A 21758-nucleotide genomic window follows, 5' to 3' on the forward strand; every position below is an offset into this window, starting at 1 on the left:
GTGAATACCTGAAGAACACTCAACCACACTTGTCTCCGAATAGTTAAAAAATACATGCTAAAATGAATTTTTGAAATGATCTTTTTCTCTTAATAATTTTGATACACTGATTTAACTGTGAACATGAATACTGAGAAACATTCACCTTCTTTGAGACCCAGCACCACTAGTGTACAGGGCCCAGTATAAGTATACATTCAAATGTACTGCTGGGAAACTGAAATGTGTACACAGAGAGAAACTTCCAAAATATCTACTGGTTTCAGTGATGACTGGATGAGTTCTTAGTTTAATTTAAATACTAGAAAGAAAACTTTTAAACACATTACAAATCAATATATGTAAAAATAAGATTATTAACTTAATTTTGTGGGCATTTTCACAAAGTTCATATCCAGAAAAAAATTTGATATTATATTAAAATTCTGTGCTTATGAACATAAGATCTTGTAACACAGTGATCTTTTCCATGTAGTTGAATTATTGACATATTGCCCTGTAAATTGTATGGACTCAATTTTCCTCTCGAGTAATAAATCAAAGAACTCTGAATACTGCAGATTTAGATGCCGTGTTTGACACCAACATAGAGTTTAAACAACACATCAGCAACAAGAATATTTTAATGTATGTTGAATGGAATCTTGACATATAAGAATTTTCACATCATGATGTTTGTGCCGACTGAATCTATACGTTAATTAGAAATTTGAACCAGGATCTTTTTATTTCATTTGTTATGCTGTACTGTTTCAAACTTCTTGTACACAATACAAATATTGACTCAAAGGTTTAAATGTGTTACTGTGTTCCAACAATTAAAAAAAGTTAAAGATCCAGTTTCAAATGCAGGCACTATACACAGGTTTTAACAGATGTGAAGATTCACTCAGCACACAGTCTTCTGCAGAATAACTCATTGACGTCTGACTAACAAAAGTTTTTCAAGTGATGGCTGTGCTCTACCTTTTTTGCTATCTGAGTGCATAAATTCATGTAACATATATGCTAAAGAAGCCATGTCACTGGAGATTTCAGAATTGTTTAATTATGCCAATAATGGGAAAATACTGGCAACACAAATGACCTATTGACTCTAATGTGCACCAGAGAAATGCATATTAACATTATGACAGTATACTTTCATACCTTCATTGGCTTCATCAACGTTCTTTGGTTTGCCACACCGCTCCTCAATGATTCTCCTCCTCTCAGCTGCTTTCCTTTCTTGTTCTTTCTTCAGTTCTTCAGCTGCTTTCTTTCTCAGCAGTAACTGTTGTCAACAGTAAAACAAGCTATTGAAAGCACAATTTACATGATTGAGATGTGTACATCATGTCTTGAGGTGGACAATTTCTCTTGATTTATATTTTAAACAGATGTTAATGTAAATATATATATCTTTACAAAAAAAGATTGGAAAACAAAAACTACCTACTCTGAAACTCAAATGTGAGCATGCTCTAATTTCATAAGAAAAGACGTGTGTGTGTGTGTGTGTGTGTGTGTGTGTGTGTGTGTGTGTGTGTGTAGAACATAAAACTGGTACTTACCCTCAGTTTCTTCTTCCTCTCTGGAGTCATGAAACCTTTTTTAGCCTTCTTGGCTTTAGATGCCTCCTCGAGCCGCTTGCGCACTTCTGCGCGCTTGCGGTCGATTTCAGCCTGTTTGGCTTTCTTTGCCTATTGGGAAATAAAAATTACTCAGTTTAGGTACACATAACAAACATTCTAGTGTGGATTACAGAAAGAACATAAAACTATTTGTAATGATTGTTGACTGATTATATTTTGCTTTAAATTATTCTGAGTCGTATTAAAGATATAGCTCTGTGATGTACTTATCACTAAATTAATTATTCATCAACCTTGGATGAACATTTTTGTCTTTTTGGTACAAACAAATTTGATCAGTAACACAGATGTTGTTAATTGGAAAATATAACATTAGTAGAAGTTGGTGGAATATAAGCTTATATACATTGCATTGGAAGGTTTGTATGGGCTAGTTACTGCTTAATATAGAACAGATGGAAAATGTAAATGGTGGTAGGTACTCAAGGACATGTTTTTTAGGGCACACAGAATTGTTTTGTAAACCTACCTGTCAATTTAAGTGTTCAAGATGGCAAATGGGACTTAGATACTTAGTATCAGCCAATTATTTCCATGCCTTAGATAACGCGGCCAATAGGCCTATCTGTTTGTTGATATGTTTCATTATGATTATGAGTTCTGTAGGAATGTTACAAATTTTCTCAGTGAACATGATGACCATTAAATTTGTAAAAAATGGAGGCCATCTTCTTCCTTTGGATTATATTTGTGCATGCAGCTGTTATTTTCCAGTTGTGACCAGTTCTTAACAACAATCTTTATGATTTATACTCAGATGGGAATGGTGACTAACAGATTACCTTGTGCAAATTTCTAATATTTTAGAAGTGGTTAGGGGTGATAATGATAACGAACACTGTGTTAAGTGAGATGGCAGTAGACATACCCAATGTCACATGAAATGTACTTCCTTAAATACAAGGCAAGAGAAGCTGTGTTGTGTGCTATAGAAATGTTATATTGACTCTGGTCAATGAGTAGTAGGTATACCAAAGGGGCAACAGAAGGATGTTTATACAGTACATAGGGAACAAGAAAACATGAGTTAAGAGCTGTACACATTTGAATGTTACAGCTACAATTACATTATGCTAGTCTTAAGGGAGATGTGTTTCAAAATGGCTGGAGCATGCATCAATTTTCAGCAATTTATTCTGACATTTTGCTCTTACTCTTGTGCAACAGTGTTCCTGAGCATTCTGTAGACATTTACATGAGTGTTATACTTCTGAATTTTCTTCACTTAATTGTTCTTTATGTTCATTTCTTTATGATGAGATAACTTTAGTCAAGAATCAAAAATTTTTTGTCATTTACTATTTTCAGGACTGTATAACAATGGCTGGTCAATATACATTAAGCATACTTCTGGCTGAAGTAATATATCAAAATCCAGCATTCAGAAATTAAAATTAAAGTTGATACAGTTCCAAGTTTTTTAGAACTAAGAATTTGAGAAAAATGCATTTCTATTTGTATAAAAAAAGATCCGTTCAGGTACACTTCCTCAGCACAGAAAGTAAGAGAATAAAACTTATTGTTAAACTAATGGCTGTAATACTAAAGTTCCTGGCTTTTGATGCTCATTAAAAGTTTTCTTTTTGTTTTTAAGTATCTTTTTTTGGAATTGCATTCACACAAGCTATATGGTTGTATATATTTCATCCTTAGTAACTGTAATAAAAGTCTTTTTTATACCATACATGTTTCGCTTTATTTCAAATTATCTTCAGTGATCGGATGTTTTGCTTCTTAGTGTATGGAAGAACAAACATTAAGAATGTAGCAGGAAGCAAAAAATCTGACCACTGAAGATGCTTTGGAATACAGTGAAGCACTTATGGTCTAAAAAAGACTTAGTAGAGCTGCAAAAGATGGAATATAACCTATATTACTTCTTTATAAGTTATTTTCCACAGATGCATTACTCACAGCAATGGATACACTTTTAAATATTTTGGTCACATTCACTTTATACTTATTTTCAGGAATATAATTGCTTCTGCAGTTACATTGTGGGATATGTTACCACAATGGCAGAAGATAAAGAATCCATGAAAAGTATATGCACTACCGGCACATAAGGAAAATTATTAATATGAAGGATCTAACATAAAATTTATTTATTTGTTCCATCTTTGAGCATTCTGCATGCTATTGATATGTTGTAGAATAATTTTTAGTTTCTGGACTAATAGTGCTGGAGTTTCTAAAAGTACTTAGGCTAGGAAGCTTTTGATTGACTTATCAAATGGGTTATTCATATTTTGTTCTGGTATTTCGTTTGTTAGTAATGATAGTAAGATCCAAAGGAAAAGCTTCATCCTCATGGTCCCAAATTCTGTACATGCCTCCTCGAGACGCTTTCTCTGAAAGGAAAAAGAAAAGCTAGTCAGTAAAGGTGGTTTGCATTATAAGATACAAAGACAACACAACTGAAATTTCTGAAATGAGTTTTGTTCTCCAATCATTTCAATATATACAAAAAATTAGAAGATTTGAAGTTTGATTCCAATAATAATTATCTGATAGAAATTTGAAAATATTGCTTTTCAGTTAACAAGTCTTCGTGCATACAAAAGATTAACTGATGCAGTTAGGTATTACCAACAAATGCAAACATATTTCAGTTACTGTATTTAAGAGGTCCTTTCCATTACCAAATAATTTAAAATATCACATGAGAAAACAGTTAGTTAAATTGTCAGTTCATGACAGAGCATAATAAATAAAGAAGAACTATTTACAAAAGTTCTTAGACTGAAACGGATGTCAGGAAAGATAAAAAGAAGGAGTGAGACACATATATTTTAATGTACAGTAATTTAGCTTATATTGTGTTTATAATACATCACTGCAAGCCTTGTCTTATTTAAAGACTGGACTGGCAGATGAGCCAATTTATATGCAAGATATAAATTTAATTTAATATTTCTTTACTGTTTTAGCAAAATTAGCAATGCAAAATTGGAGAGCATACTTAAGAGAAGTGAGTGTACTTAAATGAATCAAAATAAACATTTCAAAAGAAAAATTAACTCTGAGTCACATGATGCATGCCTGTATTTTCTTATTAACAGAAAATTCACTGGATGAACAATATATAATGAAAGTCTTCACAAACTTACAAAAAAAGCTCTCACATTTTTCTTCAAAAATGGCAGAACCTCTAGTGGCATTATAACACATTACCTTACAATTTCTTTGTCTACCAAACTAAATTGAAATATGTGACCTGAAATTTACTTAAAGCTGCATCATGTGTCTCTACACATTGTCTTTAATAAATGAACAGTTACATTTTGCATGTCTGGAAGACAAAAACAGTTACATGGCAAACATGTAGTGTGTTATTTTGTTACGTATATGTTTCTTAATGTGGCTTACTGTCTTTCTTGAAAGTTCACCAGTTCTTCATGTGGTTCTGTAGGACCTATAAGATTGCTATCAGTAGCATGAATATATTTTACACATACTTGACAAAAATTTCTGATCTGTGAAAATCCACTGTTGTTGTCTGATATTATGGGAAAAACATATTGAGAAATAGTAAATCATTTCCGATTTACAAGAATGTTGTGAAAACATTATGTTTCAAACAACAGGAATTATGCTTATAGAGAAATCATCATTGAAGAGCCATGTAACATGATGTTACATCTACCATTTTTCGGCTCTGATATGCCACACGTAATAATTTATGTTGTTAATATATTATTTTGTCGTTGAAAGGAGAAATCTGAAAGAAGCTATTTCTTTAAAGTGTTTCATTGTGTATTGCTGACAATAACTGAAATTTATGAAAAGAAATAGGCCTAAGGGTGAAATAACAGTAAATTCTTTTCTTTCACCAATACTGGTAGTCATCATAAGTGTAGTTTAGTAAAGGCAACATGCAAAGGGCACACAAATACTGTACCTTTGTTTCATTTTGTATCTTGTTTCACTGCACAGATGAATGCACCAATGAGACGATGTCCATCATTAATTTTGTTGTACGCAGCAGATGATACCATGAAAAAAAGATTAGAAAACCAATTTATTTTTGTTTGATGAACATATGTAATTATTGGAAAATAGAAGCTCCCATATTTCACTATATAAAACTTAATGAAGTTGAATTATACGGATCTGTACATATGCACAACTATCGTTAACACACACAAGACACAAATATGTATGCCTCATAGAAGAAATTAGCAAGAAAGGTTTAAATTTGTAAAGTAGGGCCCATTGGTGTTTGTACTTGCTAACAAAAATAAACAAAAACTGATTTTATTACCCATGTGTTGCAAGTCCTTTGGGAATACAAGAATTGTTTGTAACTCACCTCACCTCATCGTCCGCCATGTTTGATCACGTGACTTTTCTTCCTAAACCTAAAACAATTGCAACACCATTGGTTAAAGAAGAGAAATTTACATTATAAATTAACATGCTGAATGAAATCAACAATTATCTTCTAGCATAGTGGTCAATAGAAAATACTTCTTTGGTTAAAAATGTTAATACGTCTGAAAGAATTGAGAGATCTAATGCTGAATTATTGTGTCTGGTATACACTGGTGTCCAAAATTAAAGCAACAAACTGCTATTTCCCCGTCCTGTGTCCAATTCATGATATAATCATTCAAAATGTCAATAGATATCATTACATTAGTGGACGTGGCATTCCAATCAATGGACAACCATTCCAGCAATGATGTCAGGGCACGTACCAAGTGGGATAGTGTTTGCGGTGTAGTCCTGCATCCACAAACACTTTGCACATGGGCACAGATTATGCAGTATGGCACAGGCAAGATGCGTACAGATGCTCTGCTGTGGAGGGCTGCAGGAAGAATAGAAGCAAGAGAATCGTAAACTGATGTGGCCCGATGACTTAATGTGAATAGTTCTGCTGTTCCTCAGATGAGGAGACAGTTTATAAAGACTGAAACTGTATCTCAGAGACCAGGAGTGATATCAGGAGGAGTGGACCATTATTTGGCTGTAAGGGCACAAGGGTACCGCCTTAGTACTGCACTGCAACTGGCATCTGTCCTCACAGCATCCCGTGGAGATGATGTATTGAGGCAAGTGGTATACAGAAGGTTTCAGCAGGGTGGCCTTTATTGTTGGAGACCTGCTGTCTGTTTACCTCTGGCATGTCTTCACAGAAGGAAGTGTCTATAGATTGGAGCAGTCAACAAGCAACCTCGACAGTTGAACAGCAGGCCAATGTTCTTTTCACAAATGAGTCCCAATTTGGTCCGGAGAATGATTCTTCATGGATTCACATCTGGAGTGATGTGAAACATGGTTCTGGGACCCAAACATTGTAGAAAGAGACTGATATCAAGGAGGATCTCTAATGGTGTAGGCAGGGATTATGTAGACCACTTGTATGGGTGAATCAGCAAAATTTAACTGCTGTCAGGTACCATGAGGTCTTGGGATCTCATGCATGGTGGTTGTGATATGCTGTGGGCCCAGACTTTGTATTGATGCACAATAATGCTTGACCTCATAGAACACAGGTGGTTGATGTTTTTTTGGAAATAGAAGACACTGCATACATGGCGTGGCTTGCTCGCTCTCCCAATTTGAATCCCAATAGAACATGTCTCGTATGCACTAGGGGGATGGGTCGCATCATGTCAGCATCCACCAACCACTCTCCAAGACTTGTGAGCAGCTATGTAGGATGAATGGGTGTTATTACCTCAACATGAGATTGAGGACATCATTTACAGCATGTGCCATTGTTTCAGGCCTGTATTGGGGCCAGAGGTAGTCACATCCCATACTGAGCACGTTAAGCAGTTGTCAGAATGTGTGGGCAAATCTGTTAAGTTGGAAAAAAATTAAGAGCATTTTTATCTACCATTATGCATCCGGCAGTTGATTACGTTCAGTATTCTTTACATTTTTTCTGCTTTACTATCACCTGTTTATATTTTTTGTGGCAAAAATAAACACAAACTTGCAAAATTTCTGTTTGTTGCTTTAATTTTCGTCACCAGTATAGTAAATGACAAAAATCGCCATTTCTACCACAGAATTTCTGTTACAGTGGTTTCAGATGATGCTCATTTGTACCATGTTCTAATAATAAGACATTATGATCACTGTTCTTTCTAGTTTTCCTGTGTGCATGTTAACAAAGGCTACTAAATCATTGCTGAAGTTTTGGAAATCATGTACTATGTGCACTAACTGATTAAAATTACCTTTTCAAAAGATAATAATTTGTCATTGATTACTATTAAGATACCATTTATTTATATGAAAATTAAGTACATTTAACAACTGTAGATTCAGGCATAGTAAAAAATTTAGTGCATTATCTTTCATAAACAGGAAGACAGAAGATTAGGCTTTAATGCCCTGTTGACAAAAGTGTTAGTAGTGAGCACAAGCTCAGACTGGGGAAGCATGAGGAAGGAAATCAAAGGAAGCATCCCAACATTCACCTCAAGAGATTCAGAAAAAAAGTTAAATCTGGACAGCTGGAAGCGGTTTTGAATCACCATCCTCCTGAATGCAAGTTAAGTGCCGTACTAGCATGCTACCTTGATTGGTCCTTTCTTGGATACGATGTGTGAGAAAATACTTGTGGAGTTATCAACAATTGTACATAATTGTAATTGTGCCAATGCACAACATGCTTATGTGGTCTATGTTCAGGAAGACTATTATGACAGTAACCTGTGTTTTACATTTGGGTGTATCACATTTCATGAAAATGTATTTTTGATCTCTTGATGTATACAATGTTTTTAACATGTGGAGATGGTTGTAGTAACTAAAACCAGTGGAGAACAACCATACAATAGTACAGTTGATGGCATGAACATACTTTTTCAACATATTTATTACACTGTAGGTTCAGCATACATAAACAGTTTGCACTGCTATCATTACCTTTCGTGGATTTCATCCACAGTGATCAGATTATGGTATTTCACTGCATTTAAATCATTTTATATGATTTCTTTTCTTTCCATTTGTCCCAGCATTATATTGGTCAAGGCTTTGGCAGTATGAGAGGCCTGTGTTCTGCATCTTGCATTCCTTTACATTTGTGTTCTTTGGTATGGGACCATGACTGTCATAAGAAAGTCTGCTGGTCAATCTTTAAGTTATTGAGGACAATAATAACTACTGTAATGTAACAATTTCCAACAAGCTTTAAGAACGGAGTGAAATTTACATATATCAATGTTTCCTAATAACATACAGCTGGTTTCACTCTTTTTTAAGTGATAGGGATCAGAATGTGGATTTACACTGAAAGATACCAGGAAATGAGTTTGCATCTGATTTATGTACTGTAACTAGTGGCAGCCCTCACCTCGCCCTCATATGTACTCATAAGCAAATGAATTACAAAAAATGGTTCAAATGGCTCTGAGCACTATGGGACGTAACATCTGTGGTCATCAGTCCCCTAGAACTTAGAACTACTTAAACCTAATTAACCTAACGACATCACACACATCCATGCCCGAGGCAGCATTCGAACCTGTGACCGTAGCGGTCACGCGGTTCCAGACTGAAGCGCCTAGAACTGCACGGCCACACGGGCCGGCGAAATGAATTACAGACAGCTGCAGTGCTGTAGAGAGAGCTCTCACATCACAATGGAATGTGAAGTAATTGTGTATCATGTGAGTGAGCTGTTGTCAAGCCTCATACATACAAACATGACAGTTAACAACAGGATGGGCAAGATATGTGATACCTGTTTCGTGAACATGATTGCAATCAGAGTGTAGGTTCTTGATGCATGGGCAAGCGATCTCAAGGGTTGTGCAGGCTAAGTGCTTTTCTGTATCTCTGTGCCAATAGTGTACTGCGGTTATCTCAATTCACTGCCACAGTCAACAGTGTGTTGATGAAAGGCTGCACTATGACAGCTGATAGACAACCACTGTGGAGCAGATCACTTACCAAATTAATGCTACACAGCAACAGTTGTTGACAACCAAGCATCCAGAACCACTTCCTCACTGTGCAGACACCACTGCCCATACATATACCTCTGCTTATCATACATCATATTGCAGAGACAGCAGCATGGACACAGGAAAACTGCCACTGGGTACATGGATCAAGGGAACAAGTGTCATGCACTAATTAGTTACAGTAGACACTGATAACAGAGTACAAGGACACCACGAACCATAAAATTCAGCGCTCAGAATCTGGAACAGAGTAAGTACAGTAAACTTATCTAACTTTGTGGTACCGGTATTAACGCTTGTGAATGAGTAACCCAAACAAAACGGCACTCCATCGAAAACATAACACGCATGTAATAAAGCTATACATTGTTCAACTAACCAATGATGAAGAATGTCTAAGAATTGCAAAAAGGTTGAACTTAAAATTCTGCGAACAATGTGGTCAAGCTACCAAATTTGGTTATAGCATACCTATTTCTGTGACCTGTGTGCTTAACTTCGCGATAATGTGCTTTATACCATCATATCTACGGTATAGATACAGTTCAATTAGCACACTTTTCAGCATTTGTGTCATTGTCACCAACATATGCTTAAACATTGCACATAAATACGATATCATCAGCTGAATTGATGGACTGCCAAGTTTCGTGGAACAGTCACATACAAGCACAGTGCTGAATCCAAGCACTTTTATTCCTTCCACAGCTATAACTGTCGTTATAAGTGGTGGGTATGTCATCATTTTCCTTGTTCTTTGACTTGTGTTTTCTCTTTTCTGTTTATTGCTAGGTGGGGGCATTATCTTCTCAGGTAAAATTATGTCTGGCGCCGTTAAAAGCCTATCAAAAGGTGGTTGATGAATTGTGTCTCATTCCAATTACCGACATGCCATAGGACTACACATGTCTGCACAGAGGGTTGAAACTTTTTGGAACTTCACCGGAAACTTATTCAATATTCAAAGGGAAAGTCTGTTTTACTGAATGCAGATCATAGTTGAGTAGTCTATGAAAAAAATAATGACCAGGTGTAACGACTGCGTCACGATATGTCACGTTTAAATGAATTTACTGGAATATGGCGATTTGCACTCCTTGTTAATAACATATGTTTTCATTTGGTGCGTACTTTTCTGCCAACCTGCCATTAAAATGTTACCCAGTTGCCTCCTTTGATTCCAATTGAGGAACACTCAAACATATACTACGAAGCTTGTGAACACAGAATTTAGTGACAATGAAATATGTTGTAGTATAGACAACCCCCCAGCTTCTTTCCCAAGTTAGACCTTTTTTGCAACTGTTTACATTTCTAATAGGGATGATATTATCAAAAACATCGTAAATACCAAAGTTTTAATTTAGATTATTGCCAGCAAATCGACCATGGCTCTGGGAAAGGACAGATTTAATTACTAGCTGTCATGGGTTTGAAACTGTCTACCAACAATAATTCTCTTAGTTGTCTTAACTACACTGCCAGGAGATTAGTACACTTGGAAAGACTACATCGATTTTGATTCGGTGGCAGCACTTGCCACCTGAGGGATAGCTGACGTACTTATCAAGGTTTCAACGTCGCCCTCCGACGGATAGCGGCATAGTCACCAGAGCTCCATCTGTGTCTATCCATTACTAGGGAATGCTCACAGAAGGCTTAGTGTGGTGCAAACGTGTGAAGCAACCAGGCAATCGTGCACTAATGCGGGATGGTGCCTTCGGAGAATTACCACACAAGTTATCAGTGGTCCCGTGGACGTACTCAGACCCACAGACGAGATTCTGGACGTCCACGCAGCATAGACGCCTGCCAGGATCGTTGTAATGTAAGGGCGGTAGTCGCAGATCGTACAGCTAGCACAGCATAGGTGAGCCCATACATGTCAACATGAGCTGTTTCGAACCAGTGATTAGCAGCGGGACTACGGTTAAGCATACCTCTAGCCCGTTTCCCACTCACGCCACATCATTAACGTTTGTGGTTCGACTGATGGTGCCAGAGGATCACTTGGAAGATGGAAGAGTGCACTCGGACACACTGGCCCCACCCGAGAGACCTTGGGGTGCGATAACTACAGCTCTCGTTCATCTTTGTTTTTTCTGGAGGGGACGCTAGCCGGCGCTCGACACACGCAGGATGTTGTTAGACCCGTTCTTTTGCTGCCCTTGCAACAGGAAGGTGATGGATTATTGTAACGGGAGAATGCTCGCCCAAGCACTGCTCGTGAAATGAAAGTCAACGTGCTCTGCAAGTTGTGTACCGACTTTCCTAGCCAGCACGATCTCGAGACCCGTTTCCAATCAAGCGCTTGTGGGACATGATGGGATGATAAGTGACTTGTGCGACTCGTCAACCAAGTTTTACAGAACTACGTGAACAGTTCGAGCAGGCGTGGCATAACGTATCTCAGGACAGTATTCGGCATCAGTACAATCGACTAGATGCCATAGTCAGCACCAGCGTTGCCGCCTGTGGATGCAACACCACATAGTCATATGGATGTTACAGCATGGGTCGATGCCTGGTACCTCAGAACCGTTTGTGCTATTGAAATGAAAATGTAATCATTTCATGTACTCTATATTACTTGTTGCAACAATAAATCTTGAGCGAACTGGAAACCTCTAAAAGGTTGTACTATTTTTTCCTGGAATTCTATTTCTGCTAGTCTCTCATTTTTTCAGTGACTGTTATTAGATTTTTAAGAAATTTAATTACTCCGAAAATTTTGTAAAGCAATGTTACTTTGTGAAAAGTGGACTGAGCGAATATCTACACTTTTGTGTCAAGTTTCCCTCTAAATAAAGGGCTTCGGGAGAAGTTTACTTACAGGCAGCAGGCCTATAAAGTTTGATGTCACAAGAGGTGGCAGTACATATACTTGAAAGTCCTCCGAGGGAGTTTGATATCTCATGTTTTTTCCATATTGTTACCCACTCAAATATTTACTGTCCCTCCTGAAAAGCTCTTCATAACAAGATAAATAAATGACGGACAGAAGTGCGTTATTGGTAAATATACAGATGGACATTGCAGTGCCATGTTGGCTGTTTCAACTGTAAATCATTGTATTCAGGATACCGGTAGTTCCAGTTTAACATGTCGTGGAGAACTAAATCATTAGAGACGAAGTGCAAGCGCAGTTGCAATGGCATGAGTCTGCTGCGGTCGGTTTAACGGAACCATCGCGGCTTTCGCCTGGAATGACTTGCAGAAACCACGGGAAACCTAAACGAGGACGGCAATTTCTGTCTACACGAATATAAGTCTGATCCCTCAGCTGCTAAGCCACCTCTTTCAGTTATCACAGCAACTTAAAACGTATAAATCAGGGCAGTGAAATATATACGAGTGGAATTTTACTGGAAGATAAATGTGAGTGCATCGAAAGCTGTCAAATTATCATTTGAATTGTTTTCATGGTTATTTCAGTGGTAGCTGTACTGCATTAGTCGAGAAAGCCTGTGTTGTTAGGAGCTACGCAGTCAGCTATCTGAAGAGAGTAATTCCCCGATGCTGTCATTCAACAGGGTGTAATAAAAAGGTACGACTAAAGTTTAAGAAAACATACCGCAGGCGCAGAGGAAGAAAATACGTTGTATGGACGTGGGTCGAGAAATGCTCAATTTCCATGTTAGAGCTCACAGTTTCTACAAATTTATAATGGAAAACGTACAGGGAAAGAGCGTATCCGCACGGTATGAAACTCATTCGTAAATGAAATGTTCAAAATGCCATCCATTAGCAAGAATACTAGCTTCAACACGCCTTCGCACTGAATGCTCCCTAAGACTACAATTAATTGCTTGAAACCACTTCCTTTCGGGACACCATCATTCTGGAAATCTCTCCTGGTACCAACGCTGACCCCACGCCATTATCATCTACTAATTGGTACAGCAAATGGGCATATGCCATCTTTGCATTTGAGTACACTTCCATTCCACTCTACAGGAAGCCAAGTCCGTGATGAACACTAAACAGCCGTTGCTACGTGGTTGATACTAGTAGAGCGAGGAAGTTATTAGTTGACCACAATATTCTTATACCTGGCAGTAAGGGCGCCTCGGTTCGTTAATCGTGGGTTTTCATCGTGATATTTAACGAGTACACGATGAACCACTTGGTAGTATATGCACAAGTGTCCTGAAAGCACTCACAGCAATTTTCTTAATCACCGCTGTACTTGTTTACTGTAGCAACACCGTATGATTCAGATAACGGCCATGGTAGGCCAAGTGCAATAATATTGTGGTGGGTAGCAGTAGCATGTCAACACAAGCAATGAAGTGAGGCACATGTCAGCACTTCCTGCGTTCAACTGGAACAGCAAACACTGGCGATGAGTTTAAGAACTATTATTTACTGTGCACTCTAACCAGATGTAACCAAGAGCGTATTTTGAATGTTTTGCGTTAGAAAACGTTTAATGTACTGCTGGTAAATTCTGTTTCTATGCGTTTCCTGAAATTTTGACCGTACCTTTTCGTTAACCCTATACAGGGCATTCTGCTGAGGTGTCCCACATCCAGGAGGATCTCCTCAGTGTGGGTATACGGAACAAAGAGTTCATCTAATGTAACCTGACCAATGGTTTGCTTCATCCTTTTCCTAAGGAAGCGTCATTCGAAAGTGGGGAAAGGGTGGGAGGTAACATGTTGTTATCACATCTCTCTCCTGGCCATTAATATCTCATTTAGAAATAAGAGGCGCTACTTGTGTTCCCATGTCTCTGAATGGACCCTATAACTGCCGCCTCGCCAAGAAAAATGTCATGATGGGATTTGAAGAAAGACAATGTCCCATCAGGCTATATTGTAAAATAGTACTCTAAGGACGACTAGCTACGCTCGAAACCAATAGTGCTTAATAAAGTACTGTTTTATAATACAGCCCGATGGAACGGTGTCTTTCTTCAAATTTTTCGAGGCTGTGATTCCCACCCAGAAGACGGTGACTCTTGATGGGACCTCACGTCGAAAATTCGTACATGTCACAAGGCTGTTCTACATGTTCACTGCTCTGCCACAGAGCTTGATGTAGCCTAATCTTAAATGATAGCGTACGGAAGCAGCGGGAGTATGGGAGTATTTCTCTCCTTCTCGTTGCTAAACTAAAGCAGAAGTGCGAACTGTAGGAACACCAACAAACGAAGATTTGGCAGAAAAGTGTCACTCGCAAAAAACTGGCAATGACATTTAGTAAAACTTTTCCGTCAATGTGATCTAATTACCCTATTGCCTTACGGAACAACGTTTCGGCCACTGATTCAAGTATACTTAATCGGCGTGACTTATTTACTACCTGGCAAGTACCACGTTCACCTCTTATACAATGTAAAGTCGGTTTGTCAAAAAGGTCGTTGGATCGGATTGTAGAAGTACGGAGGCGAGGCGTTTTATATTGCTTGCAGTTTTTGACAAACTAGCTCTGCAAGTGGCTCGAAATTACACCATATAATAATATCTGAACGCGGCACTGGCCTAATAGTAAATTCAGCAACCTGCTGAAGGCAAGATGTCGACGAGGTCACACAGCGGGGAAAGTTACACTGTAGATGACAACGGCTGCGTAAACTGGCCCTCGCACCACTGGTGTTGAGGTGAGGTTGGGATAAAAGGGAAGGAGAAGAAGGGGAGGAGGACGAAGAAGGAGAAATATAAGAAGTAACAGGGGAAGAAGGAGGAGGAATATGGGAAAGATATCTAAGAGCAAGATGAATTCTGAGGACTAGAACTGTCAGTCTAACCGAGAACAAGTGACTGTAGAGGTAGAAGGAGGAGGTTGATGAAGGTTGCAGATGAAGGTTCATGAGTAGCAATAAAAGTGAGAGGAGAAGCAAGTAAGAGTTATGAGGAGAAAGGAGACACTTAATCTGATGCAATAGTTGTTGTTGTTGTTGTGGTCTTCAGTCCTGAGACTGGTTTGATGCAGCTCTTCATGCTACTCTATCCTGTGCAAGCTTCTTCATCTCCCAGTACCTACTGCAACCTACATCCTTCTGAATCTGCTTAGTGTATTCATCTCTTGGTCTCCCCCTACGATTTTTACCCTCCACGCTGCCCTCCAATACTAAATTGGTGATCCCTTGATGCCTCTGAACATGTCCTACCAACCGATCCCTTCTTCTGGTCAAGTTGTGCCACAAACTTCTCTTCTCCCCAATCCTATTCGATACCTCCTCATTAGTTACGTGATCTACCCATCTAATCTTCAGCATTCTTCTGTAGCACCACATTTCAAAAGCTTCTATTCTCTTCTTGTCCAAACTATTTACCGTCCATATTTCACTTCCATACATGGCTACACTCCATACAAATACTTTCAGAAATGACTTCCTGGCACTTAAATCTATACTCGATGTTAACAAATTTCTCTTCCTCAGAAACGCTTTCCTTGCCATTGCCAGTCTACATTTTATATCCAATAGTATGATTCATTAATAGATCAACACGTTCCAATAGTATGATTCATTAATAGATCAACACGTTCCCAATCGAATGGAAAAGAACTGTAGTGACTACATATCTCAGCAACGCAGACACTTTAAAAACCGTTTGATGCGAAGACGACCATTGATTTCTGCCAATAGAATTAGATATAAAAGCAGGGTGGCGATTGCGAGATGACAAAAGGAACGGCGGCGAGGTGTGCTGTGGCTAGGCACGGCTGGGAAAAGCCGCTGGGGACGGAAATAGACGCGGCCAAATTTGGGGCGCTGGCCGCCAGCCGCGCCGGTCTGCAGTGTCGGGTGCTGGCTGCTGGGTCCTGAGACTGCGCCTACAGCATTCTACGTCTGCACTCCGCAAAACACGGTGTGTGGCGGGCGGTATCGTTCGCCCCTTCCCTGTTTCATGAAGCAGGAGCAACAAGCTTCCGCATGAGCTACGGTCTCTCTGTAAAGGTGCGATGCCTCTGTGTTCAACTTTGCGCATGCGCATAAATTCCCAGCAATGCAACAGAACATATGCATTTATAATTGTGTAACTCCCCGGAAAATGGAGGCCGTGCGTAAAGTGCATTGCTTTCCACCTTCGGTGGGAATATTCGCGCTTTTTCGCAGACGATAGGAAGAAGGGGCCCGTGTACGATTTACAGTGTGTTGAGATTAATCTGTGAAGCGATTTGTGAGCGAATATGTCTGTTGTGCTCTTAATGAAGCGCACTTAAATCTATAGATGATTATCGACAAAGAAAAGTCGTTTGGAATGCCACTTTTAAAGATTATTGGAGTAAAAATTTGAGGCGCGATGTCCAGAGCGTCAGGTATCAGACAAAAAGTCTCCGATTATCTTACTAAACAGAAAGAGATATCATAAGATTCGAAGCAGGAAAACGGAGAAAAATAAACCAGAAATTTTTGAAAACTGTATATGAAAACTGTGGACGAATATTCATGGTATGGGGCTTAATTGCGCAACAACTAAGAAGCGTGACGTTTGTGCAATAGAAATGATGAGATACGTATAACTCGTCAACAAACTACTATAAACAGAAATGAAGGACACTGATGATACAAAAACTACAAAATTGAAAAACACAACCTTTGTTCTACTAGATTCTGGGGTCCATGAATTTCCAAAATTTGTCGAGTCTGAAGATGTGAACCTACATGTAGCCTAATCTTCCATGATTAAAGTTGTATAACGCACTGGACGTTAATTAATCTTCAGATAAAGATTAAGAACATCCCCTATGAATTTCTCAGTTTCAGGAATAATAACAGAAATGCTTTATTTTTAAATGCGAAATAAATAGTTGAAATTCGTATATAAATAGGCGGTTACCAGCTAATGAAATGTTATTTCCTGCCTTATCGCTGCAGTTTCCCAAGCAGAAAATCTAAATTCTTGGTATGACCTCCATCTGAAATTTGCAAACAAAATGTTGTAGTCACTTTCTGTTTCTCGTACCTCTGTTATTTAGATACTTTTTTACCTATAGTCGCTTTTGCGTTTTCTTTTCCTGTCGCCATCTCACCATAATAAACGCACCGCAAGCTCCCTGTCAGATAAGGAGATCCATAGCAGACTACTTGCGCAATGAGGAAACGTGTGGTCACGAGAACATCGCCGTGTACAAGAGTTCTTTCCACAAATTTTTGCGCATGCCCTTTTATTTTCGTACGTCTGCGACTGCGTGTGAGGAGAGAGTCATATCCTAAGAAAGTAGTTTCTCGCGGCAGTAACATCGACTGAATGTTCCCGACCTTCCAGACGCGTCAAGTGATTAAAACACAACGATCTTCCAACCAAGCACTGTGTGCTGTCACCGCCAGACACCACACTTGCTAGGTGGTAGCTTTAAATCGGCCGCGGTCCATTAGTACATGTCGGACCCGCGTGTCGCCACTGTCAGTCATTGCAGACCGAGCGCCACCACACGGCAGGTCTAGAGAGACGTACTAGCACTCGCCCCAGTTGTACGACGACGTTGCTAGCGACTACACTGACGAAGCCTTTCTCTCATTTGCCGAGAGACAGTCAGAATAGCCTTCAACTAAGTCCATGGCTACGACCTAGCAAGGCGCCATTAACCATTTCTAGAGAGAGTCTCACTTGTATCATCAAGAATGCTGTATACAAATGATGGATTAAAGTTAAGTATAAAAGAAGCTACGTACTTTTCTTTATAGCATTCATTACGTATCCTGTTTCAGACATCACGCCAGCCGGCGTGTGTAACGCGTGCATTTCGGCTACTTCCGAGTGGCGTGGCTGTCTTGATACGCCACAAACACTCCTCGGCCATTTTTAGTGAAGTAATCTTAAGTAAAGATGACAGTAAGACCAACGACGAGGAACAGGAACAGAAATTTCCTTTTTTGCCGTTCTGTTTCTCCGTGTCGCACGAGATAAGCCGTCTGCTGCAACGACACAAAATCCTATCGATCTTCAGACCTTCGTCGAGAACCTAGCGATTATTGAGACCAGTTAAACATGCGGTAGGTCTCGGAACATCTGCAGTCTACAACATACCTTGCTAGTGTTGCCAGTCTTGCGTCAGACAAAGAGTGTGCCCTGTGGAACAACGGAAGAAGGACCACGAGAGATTTTATCTTCTACGCTACTCCGAAAAATCCGTTTTAGCTGAGCTTGCTCTAGAAAACTGCCACCGGCTCAAATTTGACGAAATCTCAGGGCTTCTGGGACTATCTAATCAAAGAAGATGCCGAAATAAAAATCACTGACAACAGCCTTAATAGATATGGCGGTCTGCAGCTTATCGCAGCGTGGGATCCATGGATCGCGATCTTGAAGTGGTCACGTCAAACGCAGAGTGTACGTATTCCCATATATGACGATGCTGCGAACACCAGTGACGTCACAGCGGGCAGCGAGACTATTTAAGGAGTTACCAACGGCCCATCAGCAGTCATTACACTTGATAACGGCCAAGGAGTACTGGCTCGAAAGCTCGTGGCATATTAACCACTTGACGCGGCTGGAAGCCCGTAAATTTAAAACGTGTCCTCCTTTGTAATATGTTGGTCAACTCTTGTTATAACGTACGCTCTCGGAATTTCAAACTTCTTCCTGATGCACAATACCTCTTTCGTAGCGTCCATCTCTGAAGATTCTGAGTATCTTAGCAACTGCCGCATTTAATAAATGAGGCTGTGATGAAACACGCCGCTATTCGTTGGATATTTCTTATCTTCTTTTGGAAAAACCTGGTAAGTCTCGCAAACTGATGAGCAATACTCAAGAATCGGTAGATCAAATCTTCTGTAAACTACTACTTCCATAGATAACTTACATTTACTTAGGTTTCTTCCTATGAGCCTTAGCCTGACATGTGCTTTTGCTACATCGTACTTCACTCGTAGTTTGGTTGTATATGCGTTGCATTATTGTCATCTGGAGCCAGCACATGTGTGTCGTTTATAGAACTGGAACTTCACATTGTCACAACATTGTTATGAATGTGATTATTATTATTATTATTCACACTACTACTACTACTATTATTATTTATTGTTGTTGTTGTTGTTGTTATTTGAATCCGTTGTAGATTACCTAGCGGTAATAACTGTGCTGCTGAGATATGTAGTGGAGGTCTTGAAAAATGGTTCAAATGGCTCTAAGCACTATGGGACTTAACATCTGAGGTCATCAGTCTAACCTAAGGACATCAAACACATCCATACCCGAGGTAGGATTCGAACCTGCGACTGCAGCAGCCGCGTGGTTCCGGACGGAAGCGCCTAGAACCGCTCGGTCACAGCGGCCGGCTGGACGTCTTCCTCACACATTTCTTTCTCTTCCTAGATTTATGTTTTAGTGTAGTTCCTCATTTATTCGAGTGATCTTGGGACATAACAGACATTCTGTGGCATGCAGTTGAATCAAGAACTGTCATGAATGATTGCGGAAAGAAACGGAATAGGGCACAAAGTCTACTCCAATCCACAGACTCAAGACGGCGTAATGTAACGTCCCCTCCGACAGACGGATCGTAGTCGGAAACATGCAATGGTGAGCAAAACTGAAGGACGAAAGTAACTTTCACATTATGTGTCATTGCTATGAAACATAGGTCGATGAAACTTGGACCGTAGATACATAGAACTGCTACAGTACAGTACAGTACAGAAGGTAACTGAACGAAATCGCAATGAGACGAACAGAAATGACAGTCTTATTCAAAGAGAAGAATTACCCCGAAGTCACCGCGATTCATGGTTGTCCCCTGCAGGTTACAAAAGGCAAGCCGTGGTTCTTAATAACGTGTGTGATTACCACGGACTGCAGCGCACACTCTGCAACGTGCTCACCTGCTGGGCTACAAGGTTGAGTTCTTGAGGTAGGGCGCGTCCGCAGTTCGTGGTCTAGTGGCTAGCGTTGCTACCTCTGGACCACGGGATCCCGCGTTCGATTCCCGGCCGGTTGGGGATTTTCTCTGCCCGGGGACTGGGTGTTTGTGTTATCCTCCTCATTTCATCATCATCATCATCATCATCATCATTCGTGACAGTGGGTGGATTGGACTGTGTAAAAATTGGGACTCTGTACGGGCGCTGATGACCGCGCAGCTGAGCGCCCCACAAACCAAACATCATCATCATCGTCGTCACATCATCATCAAGTAGGGCGTTCCAGTCCTCCACCAGGGCGGTTGACAACTGCTGGTTGGTCGTTCGCGCACGTGGACGTTCTGCAATACATCTGTCCAACGCATCCCATCCATAGCAGATGGGAAACGAAGAGGCCAGTCCATTCGCCGAATATCCTCTAGAACTCTTGAACCTGCGCAGTTACATGCGGTCGTGCGTTGTCACCCATAAAAAATGAAGTCAGACCCGACTGCACCGCCTAAACGACCCTCACAGGGAAGCAGTATAGTGGCATAATAACGATGACTACTGAGTGTACCGTGATCGAAGATTCAGTACGCCCAAATAACATTATGCCTCCCCACACAACAACAACAAAAAATGGTTCAAATGGCTCTGAGCACTATGGGACTTAACATCTGTGGTCATCAGTCCCCTAGAACTTAGAACTACTTAAACATCACACACATCCATGCCCGAGGCAGGATTCGAACCTGCGACCGTAGCAGTCACGCAGTTCCGGACTGAGCGCCTAGAACCGCTAGACTACCGCGGCCGGCACACAACAACACCTGGACCAGCAAAATGGATATACCCTCATAAGGGTAGATGTGAGAACGCTTAATGCACCCAGGAACCTTGTCGAACTTGGTTGTTTTGGTGGTTAGGTGTTATGGTGTGGGGAGGCGTAATGTTGCATGGTCGTACTGACATCTATATCTTCATACACGGTACATTCAGTAGTCAACGTTTATGTGACACTGTAGTCCTTCCCCATCAGCGCCTTTTGAGGAGTGCACTCGGCCACGACTTCATTTCTCGTGGATCACAGTGCGCGACTGCATCGAACTGCGCAAGTGGAGGAGATGTCGTAGTGATAAATGGACTGACCTGCCGTTCCTCCAACTTAAATCCCAGCGACCACGAGTGGGATGTATTGGGAAGACGTTTTGAAACACGTCCGTATGCACCAGCGATCATCCAGCTGAGTTGTGGAGGAATGGAACACCCTGCCATAACAACTCATGTTGCAGTCAGTATGGGAGCATGTTGCAATGCCTGCACTGCCGTCCTTGGTCATCATAACCCTATTAAGAACCATGGCATCCCCCCCCACCCCCACCACGCCTTTTG

At 40.2% G+C, this 21758-nt stretch overlaps 1 protein-coding gene across 4 annotated transcripts in view; it reads right to left on the reverse strand.

The window, feature by feature from the left end:
- Window positions 1-21758, reverse strand: part of LOC126175987 (troponin I 3-like) — a 132122-nt gene that overhangs the window by 87253 nt on the left and 23111 nt on the right. For 3 of the 4 annotated variants that reach the window (XM_049923097.1, XM_049923096.1, XM_049923095.1), the window contains exons 2-5: window positions 5952-5995; window positions 3968-3985; window positions 1554-1682; window positions 1150-1273 (exon numbers count right to left, since the gene is read on the reverse strand). In XM_049923097.1, the coding sequence (XP_049779054.1) occupies window positions 1150-1273; window positions 1554-1682; window positions 3968-3985; window positions 5952-5966 (286 nt within the window). In that variant the 5' untranslated portion in view covers window positions 5967-5995. The remainder of the gene's footprint in view (window positions 1-1149; window positions 1274-1553; window positions 1683-3967; window positions 3986-5951; window positions 5996-21758) is intronic. The other variant, XM_049923098.1, reaches the window with a different exon arrangement.

The sequence above is a fragment of the Schistocerca cancellata genome, chromosome 3, assembly GCF_023864275.1.
Source record: "Schistocerca cancellata isolate TAMUIC-IGC-003103 chromosome 3, iqSchCanc2.1, whole genome shotgun sequence".
Classification (NCBI taxonomy): Eukaryota; Metazoa; Arthropoda; class Insecta; order Orthoptera; family Acrididae; genus Schistocerca; species Schistocerca cancellata.